The sequence below is a fragment of the Tachypleus tridentatus genome, chromosome 6, assembly GCF_004210375.1.
Source record: "Tachypleus tridentatus isolate NWPU-2018 chromosome 6, ASM421037v1, whole genome shotgun sequence".
In the NCBI taxonomy this organism is placed as follows: Eukaryota; Metazoa; Arthropoda; class Merostomata; order Xiphosura; family Limulidae; genus Tachypleus; species Tachypleus tridentatus.
Window position 1 is genome coordinate 83,912,901 of NC_134830.1, and position 25,221 is coordinate 83,938,121.

At 30.9% G+C, this 25,221-nt stretch overlaps 1 protein-coding gene across 2 annotated transcripts in view; it reads left to right on the forward strand.

Annotated features, from left to right (window-relative positions):
- LOC143252933 (transcriptional repressor NF-X1-like) overlaps nucleotides 1-8,416 on the forward strand; it is a 97,551-nt gene extending 89,135 nt beyond the window's left edge. Inside the window, exons 10-13 of one of the 2 annotated variants that reach the window (XM_076505824.1) lie at nucleotides 1,516-1,694; nucleotides 2,162-2,363; nucleotides 2,936-3,081; nucleotides 7,405-8,416. In XM_076505824.1, the coding sequence (XP_076361939.1) occupies nucleotides 1,516-1,694; nucleotides 2,162-2,363; nucleotides 2,936-3,081; nucleotides 7,405-7,588 (711 nt within the window). In that variant the 3' untranslated portion in view covers nucleotides 7,589-8,416. Of the gene's footprint in view, nucleotides 1-358; nucleotides 480-1,515; nucleotides 1,695-2,161; nucleotides 2,364-2,935; nucleotides 3,082-7,404 lie in introns of those variants that run through there. The other variant, XM_076505825.1, reaches the window with a different exon arrangement.
- Nucleotides 8,417-25,221: the final 16,805 nt, after the last annotated feature.

Genomic DNA, 25,221 nt, shown 5'->3' on the forward strand with positions numbered 1-25,221 from the left:
TTATTTCTTATTCTAAATTAATATTCAAAGTCTTCATACTGAATATTCTGTCATATTATATGTAAGTAGTAAGGTTAGTATAAAATAAACTTGATTTATTTTCTGAATGCCAGACAAACATTTTATTTTTGAACTCTTAAATTATTTTATAATATGTGGTATATACTTGTATATATTTTAATACCCTAATAATGTAAGAGGATTTACCTAACAGATATTAAAATGTTATGTTTTTGCAACAGACTTGATATAAAATACATGAGTGTCTATGCACTTTTACAAATTATAAGTATTTGCACTACAACGTTTGATACAGCATGTGTATCTTTACTTTAGTTCAATAAAATTTTGATTGCAGTGAATGAACGGATGGCATGGCCTTTGACCCAGACCCATTGTGGAAAAAAAGAAAGAGAAATTCATATACATTTTTAAGTGACAGGACTGAGTATCAAAGTTTTTGAAAAAGAGCCACATTCTTTCATTTTTGTTATTTTACTTTTTTTTGCCAAACAGCAAATGAGGAAAAAAATTATAGGAAATAAACTTCAACAGTAATAATCTGGATTTCAAAAGCTGTGTGAAGTTTTACTACTAAATTTATTTTTGCTTTTGTGATGAAACTTTATTATAATTTTATAAAGCAAGATTAAATGTATGAAACATTTTTTTTATTGCTAATTCATTGTTAGCATAATTTAAAATAATTATGAAGTCGTTGTAAGCCTTTGACCTTTTTTTAGATAAATTAGTTTTATTAATTCTTAGTTCTTTCATTTAATAGCAACTGAATTTACTAAACCATCCAAACTTTAGTCAGCAATAGGCTTCTGTAATATGAAAATAATTTTTCAAGCACTCTACTAAACCACACTGACTTAACTGCTGCAGAAACTAATGTTGAGAAAAAGGCAAAAGCATTTATTAACTTGAATACTGCATATAAGTGCAAGCAAATAATGATGATTATTTTAAATTTTCCTTTTTTTTTAACATGTTGAGAAGTAATCTCACTGTCTAAATTAACCTACACACACTATAATGTGTATATCTGATTTATTGTCAGCACATTCATTTCTAGCATGAAGCTTAATATTTGATTTCAGGGAGAAAAAGTCCCTATAAACTTCACAAGTTTGTCACTTGTAAAATCAGCAATAGGATTAAGCATTTTTAATAATAAACTATGCTAGTTTGAGTTCTAAAATCCTCATTGCTAGATGTTGTAACTGAAATAATGATGCATTTTTTAATGCATCTATATTATTTTATATTAACTAAGAAAGCCCACATTTGAAAACTTCTTGAACTTCAGGTGTCTTTGATCAATTCTCTTGCTAACAAGATGCTGTTCGTAACAAGTAATCAATGTTATTCCAAAAAATAATTTATGATTATTCAGCTTTCAACTTTCAGAGTTAAAGGTATGTTATTATATTACATTAGCACAAAAATTTTGTCTTGTATGTGTGTAGTAACAAATAATCTGTAACACGAGTAACTTGTACTTCACAGATTACTGAAACATGTCCATGTGGCTTCAGAAAAGAGAAAACCACTTGTGGAGACAGTGGAATAGGTTTCAAACAATTATCAGTATCTTTATTAGCCACAAAGATGCATGATATTCAGTCAGGACAAAGTGTGGACATCAGTGACCTTTATGGAAAAAGTAAAGTTAACAAATTCAAAAGGTATGTTGTTGTTTTTAATGGAAAAGTAGAATTACTAGTTAACAAAAAATACTTGCATAGTGCTTATACTTTTCTGTATGGTGAAAATCGTATGTAATTACTAACAGTTAATTATTGATACTATGAAATTACCTAAAATAAAATAAATATTCCATCTGCTTTAAGTGCATCTAACAATTTTTTTTTAACCCATTCATTTTATTAGTTAGCCATTAAACATTTAACCATACTTAGCCACTTAACAGACAAGTAGCATTGGAGAATTTGAATAATTTTTTACTCCTTAAAATTTTTGAATGCTATGTTGTGTTTATATACTATAATATGTCAAATTATGTTTTCTTATTATTTCTATTTTTTGGACATTTATTGGAATTATCTGTCTGAATTTCTTTTCTCTATGTAAGAGGTTGGGGAGCAGACACTGATTTCACTTCTAGATATGAACTGATCAAAAGTTTTTACAGGTTAGAGTGTAATGAAGAGTGTGCAGTGCGAGAACGGAACCGCCGAGTTGCTTTAGCCCTCCAGATTAATGATCCAGATCTTTCAAGCAAGCCAGTTTCTCCTAATTACTCAAACTTTCTAAAAGAAGAAACCAAGAAAAATGTCTCGTTTGTTACGAGTGTTTATGAAAAACTGACAGAACTGGTAGAATTAGCTAGACAGGTTTGCATAAAAATTCAAATCTCTCTGTTAATATAAGTGATTCATTTTGTCTTTTTTTCAGTTTGTTCAAGAAAAGAACTTTGCTATAGTATCTAAATAATAACCAAATTAGTGTAAATTTAGCCTTTACATAAGAATTGAGTTTAATTGTTTTTATATATATTTCACTTTAATTTTACTGCTAGATGTTTGCAGAAGGAATCATTACTTAAAATGTAGTTAATTGTCTGTGGTCTTTTAAATGTATATAGCACATATGTTGAAAATAAGTTTCATTTCTTTGATGGATTGTTTAGGCAGAGTATTCATGATGAAACTTTGTAAAATGGATAGCAACTGCCTGTTGTGGAGACACAAGTGTAGAGGACGACGTTATGAATGTCTTCTGTTTTTCGTCTTCAAGTTTCATTTGTCTAACATTAGTTGTTTGAAAGATTACTTGGTTATTTTGGAAATGTGCTCACCAAACTGGCATGTTTTAATTTTAAGTTGAATATCTTCTGTTGATATCAAACAGAATGTTGCTGATAGTTACATGATATATCAGTAACGATTGTTTGTTTATGTTTCAGTCAAAGAATAAATCAAGAAGTCATTCTTTCCCACCTATGAACAAGACTCAACGGCAAGTGATCCATGAGTTAGCTGAATGTTTTGGTTGTGAAACCCAAAGCTTTGATAACGAACCAGTTAGAAATGTTGTTATCACAGCTTTTAGGTAATATAGTTTTTTAGATAATAAAAATTATGGAAACGTCAAAAGAATATATTCTTTCAGATTTTTTTTTGTATTATAGTGGCTTTGTGTACAATTTTTTTAATTGTACTTGAAGTATGATTTTCATATTTATGATCAAATATTGTTTTTACATACTTTAGAAGTACCTGTTTCATTCAAATTCATCTTTCTGATTGTTTCATACAGTTAACATTAACTTCTAATTAATTTTTGCCCAGTGAAGGGTTTAGCCTATTTCTTGTACTTGATATTTCATATTATTTATTTTTCCATATGTAATGAAATACATGCTATTGAGATATGGTGAATCATTAGATTTGCTTCTCCTAAACATTTCAAGCAAAATGTCATTAATTATTGAAGTTTTCTTCACAGATAGTTTTTCTTATATGTGCATTTATATTAACTGAAACCAGATACTAAAACTTATAATTTAAGCCTCTACCATGAAAAATCATTCAAAGCATCATACATGAACATATCAAAATACAGTACCACAAAATATTTCTGTTTTCATTCCAGGTCAACTAGATTTCTTTCATTTTTCTTTTATTCTTTTCTAATGCTTTTGATAACTATTGTATTTTCCTTCCTTCCATCAGCTTCCTTATTATTAAGGTCTGGCTGTCAAAAGTTTGCCAAAATGCACATAATTTTCAGAAACAGGAAATAAATACTTTAGATATTATGACAATATTTTTATATATATTTATACAACGTCTTAAAGTCCCCTCTCTTCAGTTTACTTTGGATAATTCAGTCTTATCTCTTTCCAGATGGGTCATGGGTCATTGCTTTTGCTAGCTTGCACACAAAACTTTATTGAGCTACTATTTTATGAATTTATCTCTTTAAATTTGGTATCAAACTGTAGATTATAATTCACATTTTCTTATTATACATTATTTAATTTCTTAGTTTAAAAATAAACATTAAACAAATATACATAACTGGCAGGTCAAACTAGATTGTGAAAACATATTCAGTTTTGTTGTCAACACTTTAGAAGGCTTCAGTGAGTTTAGCATTAAACATTTGACCTCTGTAGTGTATTAACAACTTTGGTGTTGCTGATGGAACTCTCATAATATAGTTTGCTGTGGGAATTGTGTTTTATGTATGTTGATAAGATTTTGACATAAGAGCATACCTAAAAAACTTGGGTATATTTCAACATTTATAACAAACAGGTCTGAAACTGAAACCAATAAAATGTTCTTTCCTGCAACTATAGGTGGAATCTCTCAGACATATTGTGAGTATAAATGGAGTGTTTAGAGATTATGGTAAGATAAAGCTAGTGATAGAATGATCTAAACCTGTAAATGACAGGGAAAGCCAAAGCTTTCTTAGCTTTGTATCTTTCTGAAGATGTTTTGTGGTCAGCTTTTATACAATAGCAGCTCGACATTTAGCATAAACTGTCAACTTCCATAGTCATTCAAGTTGAATCAGAGATATTTCATTGATTTTTGGATAAGCTGTCATTTCAAGCACTACTCTCACAAGTACATGATGGTGTGGAGCTTGGAATGTTAATATCCTGTAAATGCCATTACTGCATAACAGAGAAAGAACTGTTTGCAATCATAACATCCTGAAAAATTGTCACCATTTATGTGGTGGTGGATCCATAACTCAAGTAGATCATACAGTGTCAATTTTGGCAGATGATATTTGTCAAATTGAAAGATGTTAATATTACACATTGGATCACAATGTTATAGGAATACTGATTTATCAAACAACACTGACCAGAGTGGCAGCATGAGAACTTGACTAGTGTGTCTGGATCCTTGGTATAATATCTCAAGTCTTAGCAATGGCAATAAACTATACCTTCTTGAATATTCCAATAATAAATAAATGTTAAATATAATGAAAGAGAAATTGTCAGAATAACTAGTAAAGGATTTGTATGTACTTGATCAATACTTGATACTGAACAAGATGAAGCATGTGTGTTTAAATTCCAAAGATGTAGTACAGATGAAGGTAATCATTGTCAGTTGTTTGACCAACTAGAGGTATGGGAGGGAGTGTTGTACTAGTCTGCACAAGCAAGGTACCTTATTTGTGATACAGTTTGTTGTTGCAAAATCTTTTGAAACCCAAAATCCTCTGAACTTTACATAGTTACAACTAACTAGAGAATATCAGGAAATACCTATCACAACTAAGCTGAAGGGATGTTTTTAGTAGCCACATTATCTTAGAGGTTTAGTCCAATGCTATAAAAATTACACTCTGTTCAACTGAAAGGAACAATTGCCTGTACCAAAAAAAATGTCTGTCAGCAAGTTGTAGGTTTTCCATTCCAAAAAATATTCTTAGGCATTATTGGGCCCCTCTCAGAAATTCACCAAAGCATTTAGTTAATCCTGGTAGTAGTATATTAATTCATTAAATGTGTTGAAACATGTACTGGCAATGGCTCAAACAATTAATAACTTTGTTCTGTTATCCTTCTTGAAACACAGATGATTTCTGAAGTTCTCTTTGACCAATATAAATTTTCTTTTGTACCCCAATGGTATACTTGTAGTAAATTGAACCTTTTACTGATTTGGATGTAAAGTTACACTCCTGATAAGTATTATATATGGTCATCACTGACTGCAGAACAGCCTGAATGTGAAGAAGAATAAGTAGAATGACTGTTCCACATTGACTTGTAGATCTATAAGTTGGAAAAGTGATCAAACGACAGAAGATTTGTATTAAAGTGATAAAGAAGCATCAATTAAAGGGAAAAAGTCTCTCACCTGTTACTGTTCAAATATTAATATTATGCTCCTAGGATATCTCATTTTAGGGCCCTTGAGGTTATTAGAATGTCCATAGGAATACGAAGAATGTTTATGTAACAATCTGGATAGTTAATGCTCACTTGTTCACATTTCAACAGTTGGAGAAGTGGCTAAAGGACAGAATAAATTGTAATGGAATGTTTATGTAACAATCTGGATAGTTAATGCTCACTTGTTCACATTTCAACAGATGGAGAAGTGGCTAAAAGACAGAATAAATTATGATGGAACATTAATTCAAATAAGGAAACTTGAATGGACTAGCAAGAAAACCACTTGAGGTTAGCTGTCCTAAATATTGTGCTGCAATGATTCAACTCATCAAACCTGAGATTCAATTATCATATGGTACATGAAAACTCATTGAGTGCCTTGATAAACTTACATTGTACTTGCTGAAAGCCTTTGCTGCAATACTGACTTGACTAAAAACAGAAAGTGAATGAGTTGAAACTGCAAACTGATCGAACTTTCAAACACTGGTCTGATCCATTCAGATCTTAATTTTGTACATAAGTATTGCAAGTACTTTAAAAAGGATTTTCAATCGAATTTGAAAGTTGTTATACTTGTTAAGTTTTCATAAACGTATTTTGAATTTGTAGTTTGTTTAAATTTGCCACATGGTCATCACGGCTCCCCTTCTTTTACATGTTTTCTTCTATTGTGTCTCATTCCTGTTATACTCTCCAACTGAATTTTCTTTTTACTGTATATGTGTATGTGTGTGTACATATATATTAGTTGCAAGTTCATAATATTTTATGTGTTTGATGTAGCATTTTAAGAGTTCTTATATGTGCATGCATACATTGTGTGCAATTCAAATCATTTCATGTTTTGAAACTATTCTATTCAATTCCCAGTATATGTTTTATCTCTGTATTGTGATTTTGTTTTGAAGGATTTCTGTTTTGTACTTTAAAAGGATGTTTTTTTGCTACATTTTACATGTGAAGTGAGGTGGTAGATGAGGATGTGTGTCATATCTGTGTATTCAAGGAATGTACTAAATCCTGACAAAGCCAAGTGCCATAGTAGTTACTTTTTGTAGCAGGATATAGTAATGAAAATAGTAATGTTTTACTATTTTGTGGGATATATGTATTGCATTCTATTTGAACCTGTATGGAAGTGCTTTATAACTTAACATGGATTGGTACTTGTAATTCAGTTTTCCAGTTGGTCAACTAAAAAAAAAGTAAATTTTGAAAACCTTTGGCGTATTCAAACTATGTAGCTTTTGTTTTCAAAATGATAAGTTCTGAAAACATTGCTGTCACTTTTCCTGCTAGCTATTTGTAACATCCTTCCTTTTAAGTATAATTTTTGATAATTGCCACCTGTTTCCTTTAAAATTTATATTTTATATACATAGATATGTTAATTCAGAATTGTCCTGGTAAAGCACTGTTGAAGTGCAAATTAACATTGGCATTGTGTATATTTAAACAGTTTGTCATTAGTTATAAATAATTATTTCCACTTTTAGGAATAGAAGCTTTCTCCCATTTGTGAGTGTCATGAGTGTAATAATGGAAAAAAGAAAGGGTCCAACTCCGATAGGCTACAAGAAACGAGAAAGGATTTCTTCTGATGTGAATTCTTCCATTTCTAAACCTTCTGAGCAACTCCTTAAAGAGACACAAATTGATTATTTTGATTTTACCTCATAATTTTTGCTAAGTTTATAATACATTAGTAAATGCAATAAAGTTATCCATTGTTTGCAGGACTACCACAAAATACACACCAATCATGTTTTAATATGCCTTACAAAAATAGTATCAGCTTTCACTTGAAGACAAATATGAAATAGTATTATTGCTGTATGAGTGCTCATTAAAGTACCATTAGTATGAAGGGATGAAATGTCATTAAGATAGAGCTAATTGGTTAAAAAATCTTTAATTTCATAGCCATGGAAGAGTTAAATTATTGGGAATTAGTAAACCTTGTTACTTTTTTGAAAATATGGGCTAGCACATTTTAATTTACATTAAAAATGCATCAGATTGTTTCTATAGATTGTCTGGGTTGTTATCTTTTAAAAAAATGTGAAAGTTGTTATAATTGCATCTAACATAAAACATCTTAAATCCATCAATTTGCATATTGTATGTGCATAGAGTGAATGAATAGGAACAAATTTATAAACTTCAAAAAGATATTTATACACATGTTCATGCTTAAACATCTTTCCATTAACTTTTCCCCCCAGCACTAAATTATAAATGCTGAAATAAGTACCTAATAATTTGCCCTAGCTTATTTTGTCAGTCATTTATTCTTATTAATTGGACCACAAATAATTTTAAATAACTGTATTTTCATATCAAATAGGTAACTAGCAGTTATAACCCAAAAAATGAAGACAATTAATTCTTATACAATTTTTTCATGTCTATTTGAAATCAGATATTATTCTTGCAACAAATTTTCAATGAAAAAAATACAAACAATTACATGTGTAGCATAACAATGTAATAAAAATATTAATGTTATATCTGTGTTTCTGTTGGTTTTTTTTAGGCCTGGCATTTTGGCTGGGGCTTCTACAAAGTAACTACTTTGTATGAAACTGTGTCAGATGTTGGTTTAAAATCAAGATGAAGCTACTCATAGTGGCTTTTTACACTGGTTTGTTGTATAGGGCATTTAGAAGGAAATGGTATTTTTTTATTTTTAAAACATGAAAATATATAGTAAACAGAAGAATGACTGTCTTATAACACAATTTCTGTAGTAAAGATGCATTTATGTTTTTCTTAAGTTATAATCATAGACTTAACTGCTTTAAATACACATGAATTAACTAAATGTTTCAGCAGTTTTTAATCATATGGAGAAACGTTTGCAGGAAATAGTATACTTTTTATTCATGAGATATATGTATCAGCAACTTTAAAATATTTTATGAAGTGATGCTGTTCTTACATTTGTTGTATGTTGTCCGGTTTAACATTAAGTGTTCATCATAAGTGTCAAACCAGATATATAAATGTAGATGAGGTAGAACAGGAGAACAAGTCCTAGATTTCAAAAGATTTGGAAAAACATTCCACACTATTTCCTCATTTTGAGCTTTACTTGTAAGAAACTAAAAATTTCTGAAAATGTATGTTAATGTCCATAGATATAGAGAAAAAAGTTATACATGCAAAATTATAGATTTATTCAACTACAGAATAAGACAGTGTTATTTTACACGAGTAGTTTTTGCCTTTGTTAATAACTTAAAGATATGCATTCAGGAATGGTATCAAATGGAAACCAGTAATTTCACATGACTCTATGTGTGTTACACCTAACTTTTAAAATTTTATTTTTTTACCATGAACAAGTGACAAAATAACTTGATTAAGGCATTAAAGGATACCTCTGGTTTTAAGTAAAATTTGTGAAGGGAACATTGCACATTCATTATTAGTTGTCTTTTTTAATGCTTTAAAGATGATGCAGCTGCCTGAAGTTTTGTACTTTAGATATCTTTTCATAGTTATGCAATTTTGAAAATCTGTCATTGACTTTTTCCTAAACTGAGCAAGTATTTTTAATGAGTTTGTTACAGTTGGTTAATTTTTTAAACTTATAGGTTTGATACTGTAGAAAATTCTCTAACATTAATTAAGCTGTGGTTTTTCTTATTGTTGATAACATTGTTTATGTGCATTTTGACTTTTTAGAATGATGAAAGTTGTAATATCTAAGAGTAATCAGAAAGAGTGACTAAATGTGTAAAGAATTTGAGATTGCCAAAATGGAATACACACTTAGCACATTCCTTTTTAGTTATTTTGAAATTTTTAGTTTTGTACGATAATTTCTTTGTAAAGAACAGCTGTTGCGATTACATGAATACCAACAATACCATAACAGATGTTGTTATGGTATCGTTGTTTATGCATCGATAGTTTCAACACTAGAAACTAAGGCAGAGTTCAGATAGCCCATTGTGTAACTTTGTGCTTAACTTAAAACAATAAATCCTAGTTTTTTCTAAGAAGCATACAGTTTGAGTTTTAACAGCATGCAAGTTAAATTTTGTTGTGGTCAAGCGTTTTTAAATCTTGTCTCTGTCAAATGAGTATATTAATGTGTTAAAAGTGTGATACACCCTCTAGTAAAGCCTAGTCTCTTTAATCAGTGGATTTTTTTTTTCTTCAGACCCACATATTTGAGCATGCATACTGAAGGTTTTCACTTGATGCATGATATAATTCATAATTCTGCCAACAACTACATTTCAGCTATTTGTTCTGAGCACTTGGACATGTATAGTCACATAGCAATCTATTTGGATATCATATAGCTTAGCTTAAAAAAAATTAATCATTCAGAGCAAGCCTGAAAAAGAAAGATGCTTTGCAGATGGATCATCATTCTTCACTCATAAGCCATCTTTACTAAACTTGAGGAAATGAGACTGGGAAGGAAATGGCTATTAGTAAAGAATAATAAGCTCCTGTATAATTGAAAAACATTATCTATCACAACACTTGACTACTTGAAAATATGTACTTGCATGTTTCATCTTCCACACCCCAAATTTCTTCCAAGATTTTGTTCAAGTCTATAAACTTACCAGTGACAGGATGTTTATTTATCACTATTCTTGACCAAATTTTAGTTACAACTTTACCAGCATTACAAAAATTCATCCGTTCTAGTTCATTATCAACTATACTTTCCTGACAGTTTCAATGATCGACAATGGTGATGCAGAAGTTTAACACCAACGAGTTCAGTACTAAATGGAGTCTAGTGTATCCAAATTATTCACAAATAAGTTACTTCATAACAAGATCATTGGTTTTGCTTATAACAGGAATTTATGAGAAATCTCCATTCCATGTAATAATTTCTATATGCTTTGAGATTCCAACTGCCCCCTAGCGGCTTAGCATTAAGTATATAGACTAATAGCTAAAATTCGAGTTTTGATACCTGTGGCGGGCACAGCACATAGCTTCTTGCGTCGCTTTATACTTAACAAAAAAGAAACGATAACGATCCATCAGCTTTCAAAATAATGGATATAAATTACTGAATTCTTTCCAATTCTGAGATAATTTAGTGATTCATAGGCTGCTGAGTGCTTGGCACTACATTTTGTTCCGTAATTTAGTTGACAATAATTAACATCTTTGGGAATGCTGAAGTATCTCCAGAAGGTTTGATAAAAGTTAGTGTATACCACGGGAATGAAGTTGTGACTGAGCCTTTAGATAGTGTAAACATGTACTTTAAATATATCGGTATATGAGCTTGTTTATTAACAGCTGTAATCCTTGTAGGTACAGCTGCTTTAGCATTTTGGCTTATAAATAAATGTTAGCTGACCATAGCAGTGATACGAAATTTTCCAGTAAACAAATTAATGTAGTACAGAAAGTAGTGTAAGAATAATTGAAGAATACATCATTCTCTGCTTTAACCTAACAGATACAGCTTCATGTGTAGTTGAGATTTGAGGAAAAAGACGTAAGAACCCAGTGCTTTTTGATAAGATGAAATTCATTTGATTCGGTTGAGGAATCAGCAGTTTTAAAATTTTTATAGTCTTTAGTTTTCATTTCTGCGATGACTAATAGCAACACAAACCATATTTAGAAATGTTTATTATGCCCCTCAGCAATTCTGGTTACCCCTCTTCTAAAGTAATCTGCCAAAATTATGCTTCTACAACATGATCTGTAACTGCGAACATTCATCGATAGTTTCTTCAAAGCTTCCCTTCTTATTTTATGAAAGTTTTGCTTCCTTTATTTTGATAATTTAATATCATTAACAGAGAACAGTGCCAACCTCCGTTGTTTTTGTTTTATTATATTTTGTTATCTTGCCACCAGCCTTCGATTTTTTTACACATTCAGCAGCAACTTTAGAGCAATACTGTGGTATCTAACAATAATATTTAAAACTGGGATATGAATTCACAACGTAAAGTACTGGATAATAACGGTTTGTAGGAGGGTCACTAAAAATACAAGGTGACTACGTCATATTAAATTTCATAACACTTCCTCCTCTGAATTAAAAATATGAATTCATAACAAAAATTAAATCCTTTGATGGAATTATGGTAAAAAATAAATGTTTGGATATTCTAAAATGGGTTAATTTTGTTATTATTATTATCCAAAACTGTTTTTCTTATTAATATTTTTAATTTTATTAACTAAGATATTATGTAATGCATTTAATAAAATGGCCGATTGTTTTTATTGAACTAGAAATCGGAGATTTATGGAGTTTAAGAATAGCATACAAAAAAGTAAATTGCGAAATAATTTGGTTTAGAATGAAGTTTTCTTGTAAGCTTTAATGAAATTATTAATTACTGTATCATTAGATTGGTCAGTAACTTTAAATATTTGTGTACTGTTGATTTCATTTATTTTAATTAAAGCATAAAACTTTTTACAAATTAAGCTTCTTTTCTTTTTTTTCATATAGCAAAGCCACAAAGGGCTATCTGCTCAGCCCACCGAGGGGAATCGAACCCCTGATTTTAGCGTTGTAAATCCGGAGACATACCGCTGTACTAGCGGCGGGCGCAAATTAAGCTAAAATTACAATTATCAGATTATAATGGGAGCAATAACATTTTTCTTGTAATTCTTGAATCTTATTTTTGTGACTAATGAAACAATAAGGCTATAGTGTTTCTTTAATTTTATAAAACAATCTAGTGATATAGTTAAGTTTCAAAATATACCCTTCCATATTGTTTTCAATGAATGTTTGGGTGTATTTTTCTTAAATCGAAGCCGCAATGGGCTATCTGCTGTGTCCACGAAGGAAAATCGAATCACTGATTTTAGCGTTGTAAATCCGAGGATTTGCCGCTGTCTCAGCGGAAAACCAATAGATTTTAGAATATTTTGCTTCTTTTGGGGCAGTTCTGCATTTTTTAGATTTTTTAAAGTATTTTACATAACAGTTTATCTTTTCTAATTTTTGACCTACCATTAATATGTTAATAAAAAGTATCGATAAATAAACTATTTTCACTCTCAGATTGAGGAATGTGAACAAACATTCAAGTCTCTAAAACATTAGGCATATCTATGACTGGACCGTTTTTGTTAAATACTGACACTATTAGTAGTGAAGTTGGAGCAGTGTTATTACAGTTCTGGGATAAAGTAAACTGTGTAATGTGTTTATGATATATACACTAGTTAATGCTATTAATTTTTCCTACATCAGATGCTATCTGTATAGTTAATGCTGAAGTTAGATCTGGAAGTAAACTATGTACATATGTATCAATAAAACAAAAAGGTACAACTTTTTTGATAATTTTAAATGTCAAAAACTGTCATAAAATAAAACAATTCTAAGAAATGGAACATTTTACCTAACTGAATTTACATTTCGGGCTAAAATAATTAAATTTCATATGATCATAATCAGGTAACTTGGATTGACGGAAAAGTGATCAAGCCCGCAAAATACAGATGTATTTGTCAATTTATATACATGTATATTCATATTTGTACTTACCTGGGCCAAATACTTTATTTAATTTTGATAAAAAGTTAATTTTTTGGATAAAATATATTGAATAATATAATTTATAACAAACAAAAGTTTCTATAATAACGTAATTTTATATTCCTTTTGTGATTGGAATACAATATTCTTTGTGATGGCATAAAAAGGTCTACATACATTCTGTGTGTTCATTCTGATATATTAATACACATTGCGTCAAAGGTAACAAAGAGGATAATGATACATAAAATAAACAACATTGTTTATAATACAAAAAGGAACACATAAACGTTTCGGATCTCTACAGATTCCATTTTCAATATCTGAAGCAAAATAAAGGTTACATTATTACAAAGTAAATAGCTAAAATACACTGCATGTTATTCAGTATATGCGAAAGTTGTTTTACGCAAAGCTTCTTTAATAAGTCATCCCTGTGACGGTCAATCCCACTATTTGTTGGTAAAAGAGTAGCTCAAGAGTTGGCGGTGGGTGGTGATGACTAGCTGCCTTCCCTCTAGTCTTACACTGCTAAATTAGGGACGGCTAGCACAGATAGCCCTCGAGTAGCTTTGTGCGAAATCCAAAAACAAAAAACTTTAATAAGTAATCCCCAAGTAGTGTTGATCTTGTAAGGGATATTGACATTTCATAAGTTTGTGTCCTTTTCTTGTAATTTTTAGTAATAAATATTGTGGGTAGCCGTTACATTTTAGCCTATCCTACATGAGAGAAATCTTAAATTGTAAGTTAAGGTACGTGGAACATAAGTTAAAAGATTTGTTTAAAAAAGCATGTTACAAAATGTTTTGTACTGGAGCGGATTAAGGCTGTCAAACTATAAGAAGTTCAGTTAATGAGTGTCTAAAAAAGATGCACTATTTTTACTTTCAACCTCTCAAGCGAATTTACTAGCAGAATGTTTTGACTTCAGGTATTTTAAAACTTTAAGCAGATACTTACTGTGAAAGAGAATAAAGTATATTTTCCATACTCTAACTGATCTACCACATTTATTATACATACACTTATTTCTAGTTTTCTTTTTTGCATGTAACATATACTCTGACTGTGTATTGCGAAAGTGCCGCCTGTTCTCAAATCTTATACAGTTCTTGAATATAAGCAGCAGCAACATTTGTTTATAAAAGCGCAGTAGAGCGTGATTCGTTTGTATACAAACTGAAGCACCAAGATAGTAGTTGTCTTATTGGACAGTTACAGTAAGTGTGCTATATACCTAGGAAGCTATAATTGTCTTTAATGTCTATTAATCGGAAAACTACGGAATTGGGCCAGGGAAGTTTATTGATTTCGAACATTACAAACCATTCAATTTCATTGAATAACTAGGGACGTAAGTATTTCTACGAGTGTAGTAGGGGCCTGGCATGGCCAAGCGCGTAAGGCGTGCGACTCGTAATCCGAGGGTCGCGGGTTCGCGCCCGCGTCGCGCTAAACATGCTCGCCCTCCCAGCCGTGGGGGCGTATAATGTGACAGTCAATCCCACTATTCGTTGGTAAAAGAGTAGCCCAAGAGTTGGCGGTGGGTGGTGATGACTAGCTGCTTTCCCTCTAGTCTTACACTGTTAAATTAGGGACGGCTAGCACAGATGGCCCTCGAGTAGCTTTGTGCGAAATTCCAAAAAACAAACAAACAAACGAGTGTATTAAATATCTTCATTGATAAGAACTGAAACTGTAGCGCTGTGAGGCCAGTCAAGACTTAAGTAGCTCAAGCGAAGTTCCACAATATCAACTCAGAATGAACTTGTTCGTCGTGGACCTAGATCGTCAGTAAAATATTTTATCTTATGATCTATCTAATGTTTCATCATTGTAACCGATAGCAACAAAGCCTGACAATGTCGGGTTGAAATATCATAAACTGATATTTACAAAACAATTACGTATTTTACTGAAATCATCCACGAACGAAAGAACAGTGTAGTGTTTTTGCACATATTTTGAAACTTTGCGTATCAAGTTCACCTGTATACAAAGTATAGAAATATTCTAATTAAAGTGATCACGTAATTACCAATCGAGCGCATTACACATAACTCTTGGGCTACTTTAATTGAATAATGTAGCCATAGTCAGTGTCTGATCAAGACGATCGTAGCTACCAGCCGTGTAAGTTAAATAAAAATTAGATAAATTATAAATAAATGTTATAAATTCTGGTTTGCAATTTAAGTATTTATATGCGTATAATGTATTCTTTCTAGTTATGTGTATTAATACACTGTAGTTAAATATCGGCTGTATATTTATATGAACACAAGTACACAAACTAACGCGCATCTACAAAAATATATTGTATAACTTAAAGATGTAATACAGTTTTTACAGTAAAATGTCTATTTCACGTTTTTATGCTTATTTTTTGGCTCACCAAAATTAACTTTTATGAAAAAATTTCATGGACCCATAGTTTTCGTAAGCCATACCTATATGGCAAAACATTGTTTTTGTTTTTCTTTCAGTAACAGAAAGTGACACAACTCCTCGGATTCATGGCGAAGCACATTGGGAATTAGACTATGGCAGATTCTCCTTCTATAACAACTTATGGAATTTGCACGATTCTTACCTTTCTCACAAAACTATTTGTTTCACTGTTTTATGATAAAAATAACTTCCTTTTGTTATGATTCTATTTCACTAATAGAAGTACATTATGATCTCAGAGGAATTTCATTGAACTTTAATACAGATATCATAAACTGTGGTACAGTTGGGAAGTCATTCAGTTTTGAAAGATATCAATATGCTCTAATTAAGTTTTTCTTATTCTGAAAAGAATGTTAAAAATGAATGATAATTAGAATGTTCTGGTTATTTTATTGATAATACTGATATTGTATTAATTTTACTAGAAATGTAATGTCACCTTTTGGTAATGTTATGCAAAATTGCATATTATTGATTGAAAATATTTTGTGCTACATACTCGCACATTATTTAGTTTTTTTAAAGTAACTAATTCATTTGAAACTGAGCTACAATAAACCGATTTAAAATTATTTTACTTTTTTTAAATTAAAAACTAATAAGACAAGTAACTGAATATCTAGAATTAAATTTCTTAAAAATCACTAATTTTAAATCATATATTGATCACTGAAAGACAGGCATACTTTTCACATTGATTTTTTAAAATTGTAGACTATCAGTGTAGATTAATACCAGCAGAATTTAGAATTATTTATTCATACAGTACATACTTGACAATACTTTTGTAAGACTTAATATTGGGTCATTCCATGTCAACTCAGCGAGATTAGGGAAGGTCAGTTTGCTTGACCATCTCAGAATCTCTTGAAACTTTGTAGGAATGATCTTTGGCATCTGAAACTGACACCTGCCAATTTTTTTAGCTGAAATTCCAACATCTACATAATTTTTTGCCCAATGGAAATTTTAATTAAATCACTTGTAAGTTGTAAATTGAATGAGAGCCCATCTTTAGATGTCTATATTTCTTGAAATATAAGCCCTAGTGTCTTCAAATTTACAGAGGATGTTCAGATATTTCTGGTAATTGGAGAGAATGAAGCAAACGCTGGCAAACAAGCCTCAGTTTTGTGCTCATTACCTGTCAAATTCAGGATTTGTTCAAAAATTGCAAATAAAGTGGATTTTCAAAAAATTAGGAAAAATATATCTCTAATACATAGGATCTATTTGATCAATTTTATTGAAGGAATAATATCTGAATTACATTACCAATGCTTAAAAAGCTGTAGTTCTGGAGTATAAAAGGGAGTTATGGCCAATCAAAGTTGACATTGGTAAAAAAAATTATTAATTTTCTAATGGCCAGATGGACCTCTTGGGGCATGGGAAGGTTGATGAAATTTATGGTAGTAAAAGATGGAAGTATAGTCTACTTATATGCCAAGTTTCAATATCCTTCCCTAATGCCTTCATGCTAAAGTTATCATACTGCTGTTTCTACATATGCATCCACTCATTGTTGGGAGTATGGGGCCAGTGTTAAAAATACTTCTGTTTAGTCATAGAGAGAGACTATTATGATGTCATCAGGTTGTCATAGCAACTTCAAGAAAAACCATAGTTTGCTTATGCACACGCTCTAGTGTAGAACAATATTTAACACACCCCATTTCAGTATGAACATGGATAGGGCTAATGTCATACAACTTGCTTACCATATGCATGCCTGGGCATGTTTCTGTTGACCCTTGCATTTTCATTGCTAGTGAAAGTATATAAAAGCCAGTCCAGATTCTGGTGCTTCACTCACCATGGCTGCACTTCCACCTTGCTCTATTGGTGTGAACATGATCTCCATCATTCAAGTAGCCTCATCCTGAGAACATTTGTTGTGTTCCAATTGTTCATGTGCTGTGCTGCATTGAACCACCGAGAACAACTTGCACTGGTTGGCAGTACACACTGGATCCTGCAACAACTAAAGTAATTCATGAGTCATATGAAAAATTTCTGTCTAGTAACAAATGAACTTACAACTTTTTTATCTGTTCTGAGCTTGTTGTATACATGAGTTAATAAATGCCTTTGCATGATTAACAAATCTCTCTCAATAAAGGTCTCAAGTTGCTTCGTCTTCAATCAGTGAGTTGAATTATTTGATTAAATTGATTAAATATTTTAACATGAAGGCATTATGGAAGGATAGTGAAACTTGGCACACAAGTAGACTATACTACCATCTTTTACTACAACAAATTTCATCAACCTACCCATGACTCAAGATGTCCATCTGGCCATTAGAAAATTAATAATTTTTTTACCTGTGTCAACTTTGATTGGTCATAACTCCCATTAATACTCCAGAACTACAGATGTTTAGTCATTTGTAATGTAACTCAGATATTATTCTTACAATAAAATTGATCAAATAGATCCTGTGTATTAGAGATATGTTTTCCTCATTTTTTGAAAATCCACTTTATTTGCAATTTTTGAACAAATCCTGAATTTGAGAGGTCTTAAGCAAAAAACTGAGACTTGTTTGCCAGCGTTTGCTACATTCTCTCCATTCACCAGAAACATCTGAACATTTTCTGAAAATTTGAAGACACTATGACTTATATTTCAATAGATATAAACATCTGAAAGTGGGCTCTCATTAAATTTCCAACTTGCAAGTATTTTAATGAAAATTTCCATTGGGCAAAAAATTATGTAAATGTTATAATTTCAGCTAAACAATTGGTGGGTGTCAGTTTTAGATGCCAAAGATCATTTCTACAAAGTTTCAAGAGATTCTGAGATGGTCAAGCAACCACCTTCGCTGAGTTGACATGGAATGACCCTATTACAAATTACAAAGCATTTTTTATTGTTAGATATGATAAATTAAAATGGTACAAAGAAGTACTGCATTTAGTAATATGATTTTATTGCATTTGACAAGTCTGGGCTGCTAGCTGAACTAATACAAATTCTTTACAATGACATTTATAAACACTCATATTTTAATGAAAAATGACCATAATATGCCAAGTGTGGATTGGAGAATAAAATTTGTTAGACCATCCCTTCAATGAGGTCACTAGAGGGGGATTCTTGAAAATACTAAGGAGGATACTGCATTTGATGTTGCAGAGCCTATCAAAGGTATAAATACTACTCATACAGTCTCCAAGCAGCTCAGTAGGAAACCTGAAGGCTCTAAATGCTAAAAACTGGATTTCTATAAACAGTGTGGGCACAACAATGATAGCTCATTTCACAGCTTTGTGCTTTTTGATAAAAAAAATCCATGCACTTCATAAAATAAATAATGTTCCAAAAATTTTCATTTACAATCCAACATATATTGAATTTATTACAAATCTAAGTAAAGTGCTGACCTATTTGACTACAAATAACATGAACTGAAACTAATTTACACAAAAAGAATTTTAAAGAGAGTAAGGATCAAGTTTTCATTGTCAATCATCCATGTTACATTTAAGTCATTAATGGGAAATTAAGCACCAGTTAAGTCCAATTTAAATACTTTTTTTCATGATTAAAACTCTTTTTAATGCAACATCAGCCTACTGCAAAGTTTCTGAAATTCCTATCCCCCAAATTTGTCCCTGCCTACCAACAAAGAATCTACATCCATGAAAAAAAATGTTTTTTTGCAGTTTTGCAGTATTTTTAACATATAATATCTAAACCAAATTCCTTTGAAAAAAATTCACTTATTGGTTCAAAAAACTAATTATGTAGTATATCAGAAATGATTATCAGAATTTTTTGTTCCTCTTTATCTTCACTTTATTTTTTATGCTTGTATTTCACACTTTCCTCTGTTATATAAATCATAATTTATAATGCCAGTACCATACACCCATTGGTACTAGAGTATCCATTTGTATTAAGTTAAGGGTGGATAAATTTTTGCATGTTTATCAGATTAAAAAAACATCTTATTAACATTTGCAAAAAAGATAAGACATTAAGATATACACTAACAAACATCTTAATAATCAGATATTTTCATATGTATAATTACCATTTACTACTGACAAGAAATTTGTTTTCACTGGTCGTGTTAAAAACTATTAAACTCATGTATAGTACTTTTATCATCTTTAAAAACCATTCAAGAAATAAACACCAAATAATCATGTAAATTAAATATCTGCATTATCCCATTTAATGTCACTAGAATAATTACATAGACAAGTATATATATATATAATATTTATACATGGTTTAAATCTAAAACATTTATCTCATCTATTCAGATTATAATAAATCAGAAAAAAATACTCTGAATAATTAAGATACAGCTAAATCTTTCTATGTATTACAAAGAGAAATCAAACTTCGAGTAAGTTATACTAGTAACATTAGTTTTGTTAAATTTACTGTGTTTTTGAATGCCTTATTCATATTCTTAATATTTTTTACATTTGTATTAGACTGTTAAATTTATAATGGATACAAATTATTGGATTATAATATTTTGTCTTACTACCAACTACAATTTAGCTGAAAAAATAGTATTTTGTATTGTTAAAAATCCATTATAGCAAAAGATTCCTTATGTTATCTTCTCAGTTATAATTGTTGAGAATTAATTTGCATAAGTCACAGAGTAACAATAATATTGTTAATTCTATCAGCTTTGAACATTTCGATATGCATCCACTTGAAAATATTTTTATCACTGTATTAGAAATTGAAACAAATGGATGATGATGTACTTCAATGTAAAAATTATTACATTTTGAAACAAAAACTTTATTTCTGTGTATGGTTCAAGTTCAGATTTATTTAATGATAATAGTTTAATTAGTTTAACTTTCTATTTCTTGTATTGCAATGCTTTTTATAATTTGTGATTTTATAATGGAGAGGTAAATGTAAAACAAACTGATTTTCATTAGCTATCTAATATCACAAATATATCTGCTTTTATACTGAACCCAATAATGATAACTTTACATTTAAATTAATTAAACTTAGCTAAAATATGTTCTTTAGCAGGTTCATCAGCTTTTAAAATATACACAATCAATTTTTAATTTATCAACATTATTAAACTCAAGTTAAAAGTTGACATTTTTCAAAAGTTTTAAAAGACTATAAAACAAGAGACCAAATCTTACATTATTTTAAAGTGTAAACGTAAATGTTTGGAATAACACTACTAACATAAAATGTAAAATCATACTTGCAGTTAAATTATTAAAACCAGTTGTTTTCACATTTACAGTTCCTGTATTTTGGGCAGAATGAAACTACTTGACTTTACCAGGACTTTTTCCTACTTAAAATATGTTACTACATGAACGTTTGATTTATGCTTATAATGTATCATAGAACTATTAAATATGATATTATGTAAAATTGCAAAACATTACTCATATTTTGTTTAATAAAGACCCAATAAGCTATATGTTAATAGCTATAGTTTGCTTAAATGTAAACCTGCAAAGTTTGAATATAATCAGGCACTCAATTCTCAAATTATTGATATTTTATCAGAACACACAACAAAAAACAGTTTATCCCTTTGTTCATGATAATGCATGCTGATCACACTTTCAAATCATAATTCAAGCCACGAAAATGTTATTACAGCATATACAATGCTAGATTTTAACATTTGTGATTATAATGTATTTACTTTTAATACATGTAAGGAACACATTTATATTGTAAAGTAGAATACTGTTTAAGAACCACTCTTCTCATATGTTATTTAGAAGAATATCTTCTGATGTGCATACAATGTATAAAACTTTCATATGCCAATTCTACACTGCAGTAAATTTATATTTCTGACACCTACAAAACAATTGCACATATTAATGAAATTTTTCACTTATCCAGAGCACTCTGTATTGTTTTTGTATGTGCTTTGAAACTTTGCTAATCAAGTTCATTTATAACTATATCAAAAATACCAAAACCTTGAAATTAACATGACTAAATATTGATTAACTAAACTATCAACAAAACTATTTTCAGGTTTATGAAAGTTTTATTGATTCAAGAGATTGGTAGGTTAATTATACTTGCACATAACTAAAGTGCAAGTTATTATTATATGTACAGGACACTTCATACATAAAATTAAACCTGCTGATAAAACATCCAAAATGTTTACAGTTTCATTAAATACCTCTGCTTTCACAATGTACAGTCATACTGATAGAAACTACTGTAAATGACAAATGTTACTTTGTGCAAGCATGTTTGTCACTGATAGTGACATTGCATTATAATATTGAATCACTCAAATTTTATATTTTTTTATTGTTCTTACATAACATTCATAAAGTGTTTATTACACTAAGTAATAATTGCTACTAAATAAAACATTTACTTAAAAGTACTTGCATTATTTTTGTATAGCCCTTGGATTTAGATACAATAAAAACACTAATGCATCACTCATACTTGGCCATAGTATTACTACACAATCTCCACAATAATTAATATCTCCATTTCAAGAGCATACCAAATTTTAAAGGTTCTTAGTTTCAAAACTAAATCCAAACTATTAACTCTATTGCACAACTTCTAATTTAACCTTTAAATTTTCTTATCTCTAGCATCTCACTTCACAGCCATTAAATTTTCTTAATATATTACTCAGGTATCCGATGCTTGTTTGTTTTTGAATTTTCAAGCAAAGCTACATGAGAGCTATCTGCACTAGCCTTCCCTAATTTAGCAGTGTAAGACTACAGAGAAGGCAGCAAGTCATTACCACCCATGGCCAACACTTGGGCTACTCTTTTAACAATGAATAGTGGGATTGACTGTAATATTATATTGCCCCCATGGCTGAAAGGGCAAGCATGTTTGGTGCAACAGGGATTTGTACCCATGGCCCTCAGATTACGAGTCGATTGCTTTAACCACCTGGCCACACCGAGCTTAGGTATCCAATGTATTCATTTACAGTTTGTTAATTAAACAAGATGTATTCAGTTATTTAATGACACAAGTTCAATTGCTTCTAAAAAGAGTTATGGATGATGCATAGTGCTGTATTCTTGGATATCCTCATGTGTCATATTATTAGTTATTGTCAATGAAACATTCTACAATTCAATTTTTTTTTATTTTTAACTTAGGTTTTTTCCAAAACTTATCTCTGATTACTGATATTTTATACTGCCATCCTTATTGTGCTTTTTACAGGTTTTATGTAACTGTCACTGGTGATAATTTATCTGTCAGTTGGAGATATTGCCTACCAATGACTTCTGTCCAAGCTGTACTATGCATTTTGTCTTCAATACTTATTGACATACAAGTGAGAAAAGTAGGTGTATGTTAATTCAGGAAAGGGGATTTTAATGGCAATGACAATATATATATAGAAGGGGACATAAAACAGAACCGTGTGGTACCCTTGCTGTGATATTAAAATATTAAAGACAATTTTGCTGAATTGAACTGGAATTATGAATTGGCTCATGTGTTGGCTTGTGACATTCCTACTGACATCTGGGAAAAAAATCCAGGAACCCTAGTAGGAAAGGCCCCAACTTCACCCTCTTCTTCAAGAGTAGAGAAACACCCTTAAAACTCTGGCAGAAAAGCCTCTGTCTACCACCTCAGTGACTAGAAACTCTGGGTGGTAAGGATTCCAAAGTTCCACTAGTAGAGTCTGGGGGAAAAATTACATTGGACAGTCCTGAGGAACAGTGCTCTAGAAACTGTGTAATAGATGTATTGAGTTCCCTACATTTTTAAAAGCAAACCAATCCTGATTCATTCAACTTGAAAATCAGCAGTGATGGGCGAGATCCCTTTTATTAGGTTGAGGAATAATTCGAGAGCGTTTTTAAATAACTTTATTCAAGCATTACATGCAAGACTATACAATACTTCAATGCATGAACACATTACACCCAAAACATTTATTATGATACTTTATTTCATGTAATACCTAGGTATATAGTATGCATTGTTTTAAACGAAATTGCAAGAAATTAAATGCGAAAAGCAGATGGTGTCGAAAATGCTCGATTTTGTCCACTTGACATTCCATTTAATGAGCTGAAAATGAAAGCAAAAATTAAAGACATATGAAAATCAAACACACCATCTACTAGAGCAAAAAATTATCTACCAAATGACATGAAATATTTTGCGAAAGCATTTCATTTATGAATATATTTTTTTAACTTGAAAAAACGCTCACGAATTATTCCTCAACCCAATAGTTTTACTCATGATTGTCCATGAATAGAAGTCCATAATAAGATAATAAATACCATCCAGTAGGCACCTAGACAGTCTTATGGAACACCCCATTTCAACAGAGCCTACTGCAACCTGTAGTAATTGTAGTGAAAATGATTGCTAATGAGGAACTGAAAAGAGAAAGCATACTTGCCTGGACAACACTTGCCACAGAGTAGTATCCAGTGAAAAATAAAGAAACCCTGGAAATGAGAGAGTGTATGATTGAAGATAATACTCACCTCTGGTTAAAGTGGTCATAACAGGTACAGGGGATAGTCAAAAACCTCCAAAAGAAAAAGGTGTCAGATCATGTAAGTAGTGAGTAGTCCATGTAATGTCTTCCCCAAGGGCAATTCAAACTGTTGGTTAATAACAATGATCCATTATAGGCCATGTGTATCGATCTGCAAAGCCACATTGTGAGAGTAATGGAAGTCACAGGAAATAGAAGGATCCCAGTGGATAAACAGTTGGTTCCTAGTATCATTAAATGAGTTAGTACAACCCATATAACATGAAGGCCCAGACAGGACATAACAAACAACCAGGACTGGAGCAGTAAAAAAGGTGAGAAATGGCTGGCAAATGGATTGGTGAGAAGGATCTTTTCCCCTTCCCTGGCTGCCAGTCTTGGGAAGAAAAGAACTATGGAGATAAAACAGGACAAATGTGAAATTATAAAAGTCATATTCACATGGATTGCAAACACCACCATCAGATGATAGCCACAGGTCAACAGGAACAACAAATGCAATTGAAGAGAAAGATGAAACAAAGAACATGAAGCTAAGGGTTCACAAGAAGGATGAGACAATGCATACGAAGCAACTGTAAAATCAAATTTAGCAACTGAAAAGGTCATATGGGTTAAAGAATACAAATGTATTTTAGTAGAACTGGGAATTCAAAAACCTTCCAATATTTAGAATACCTAAAAGTAGTGTATGTGGACACTTTATATAAGCCATCGTAGACAAAGACAAAGTGAATTTGTCTTATGCAAGCAAAAATTGGGATGAATTAATCGTGTTAAAGTGGGGTTTGCCTGTATTTAATACCTCCTCCACAAGATTAACAAGGCAGATAATTTTTGAATTTTACA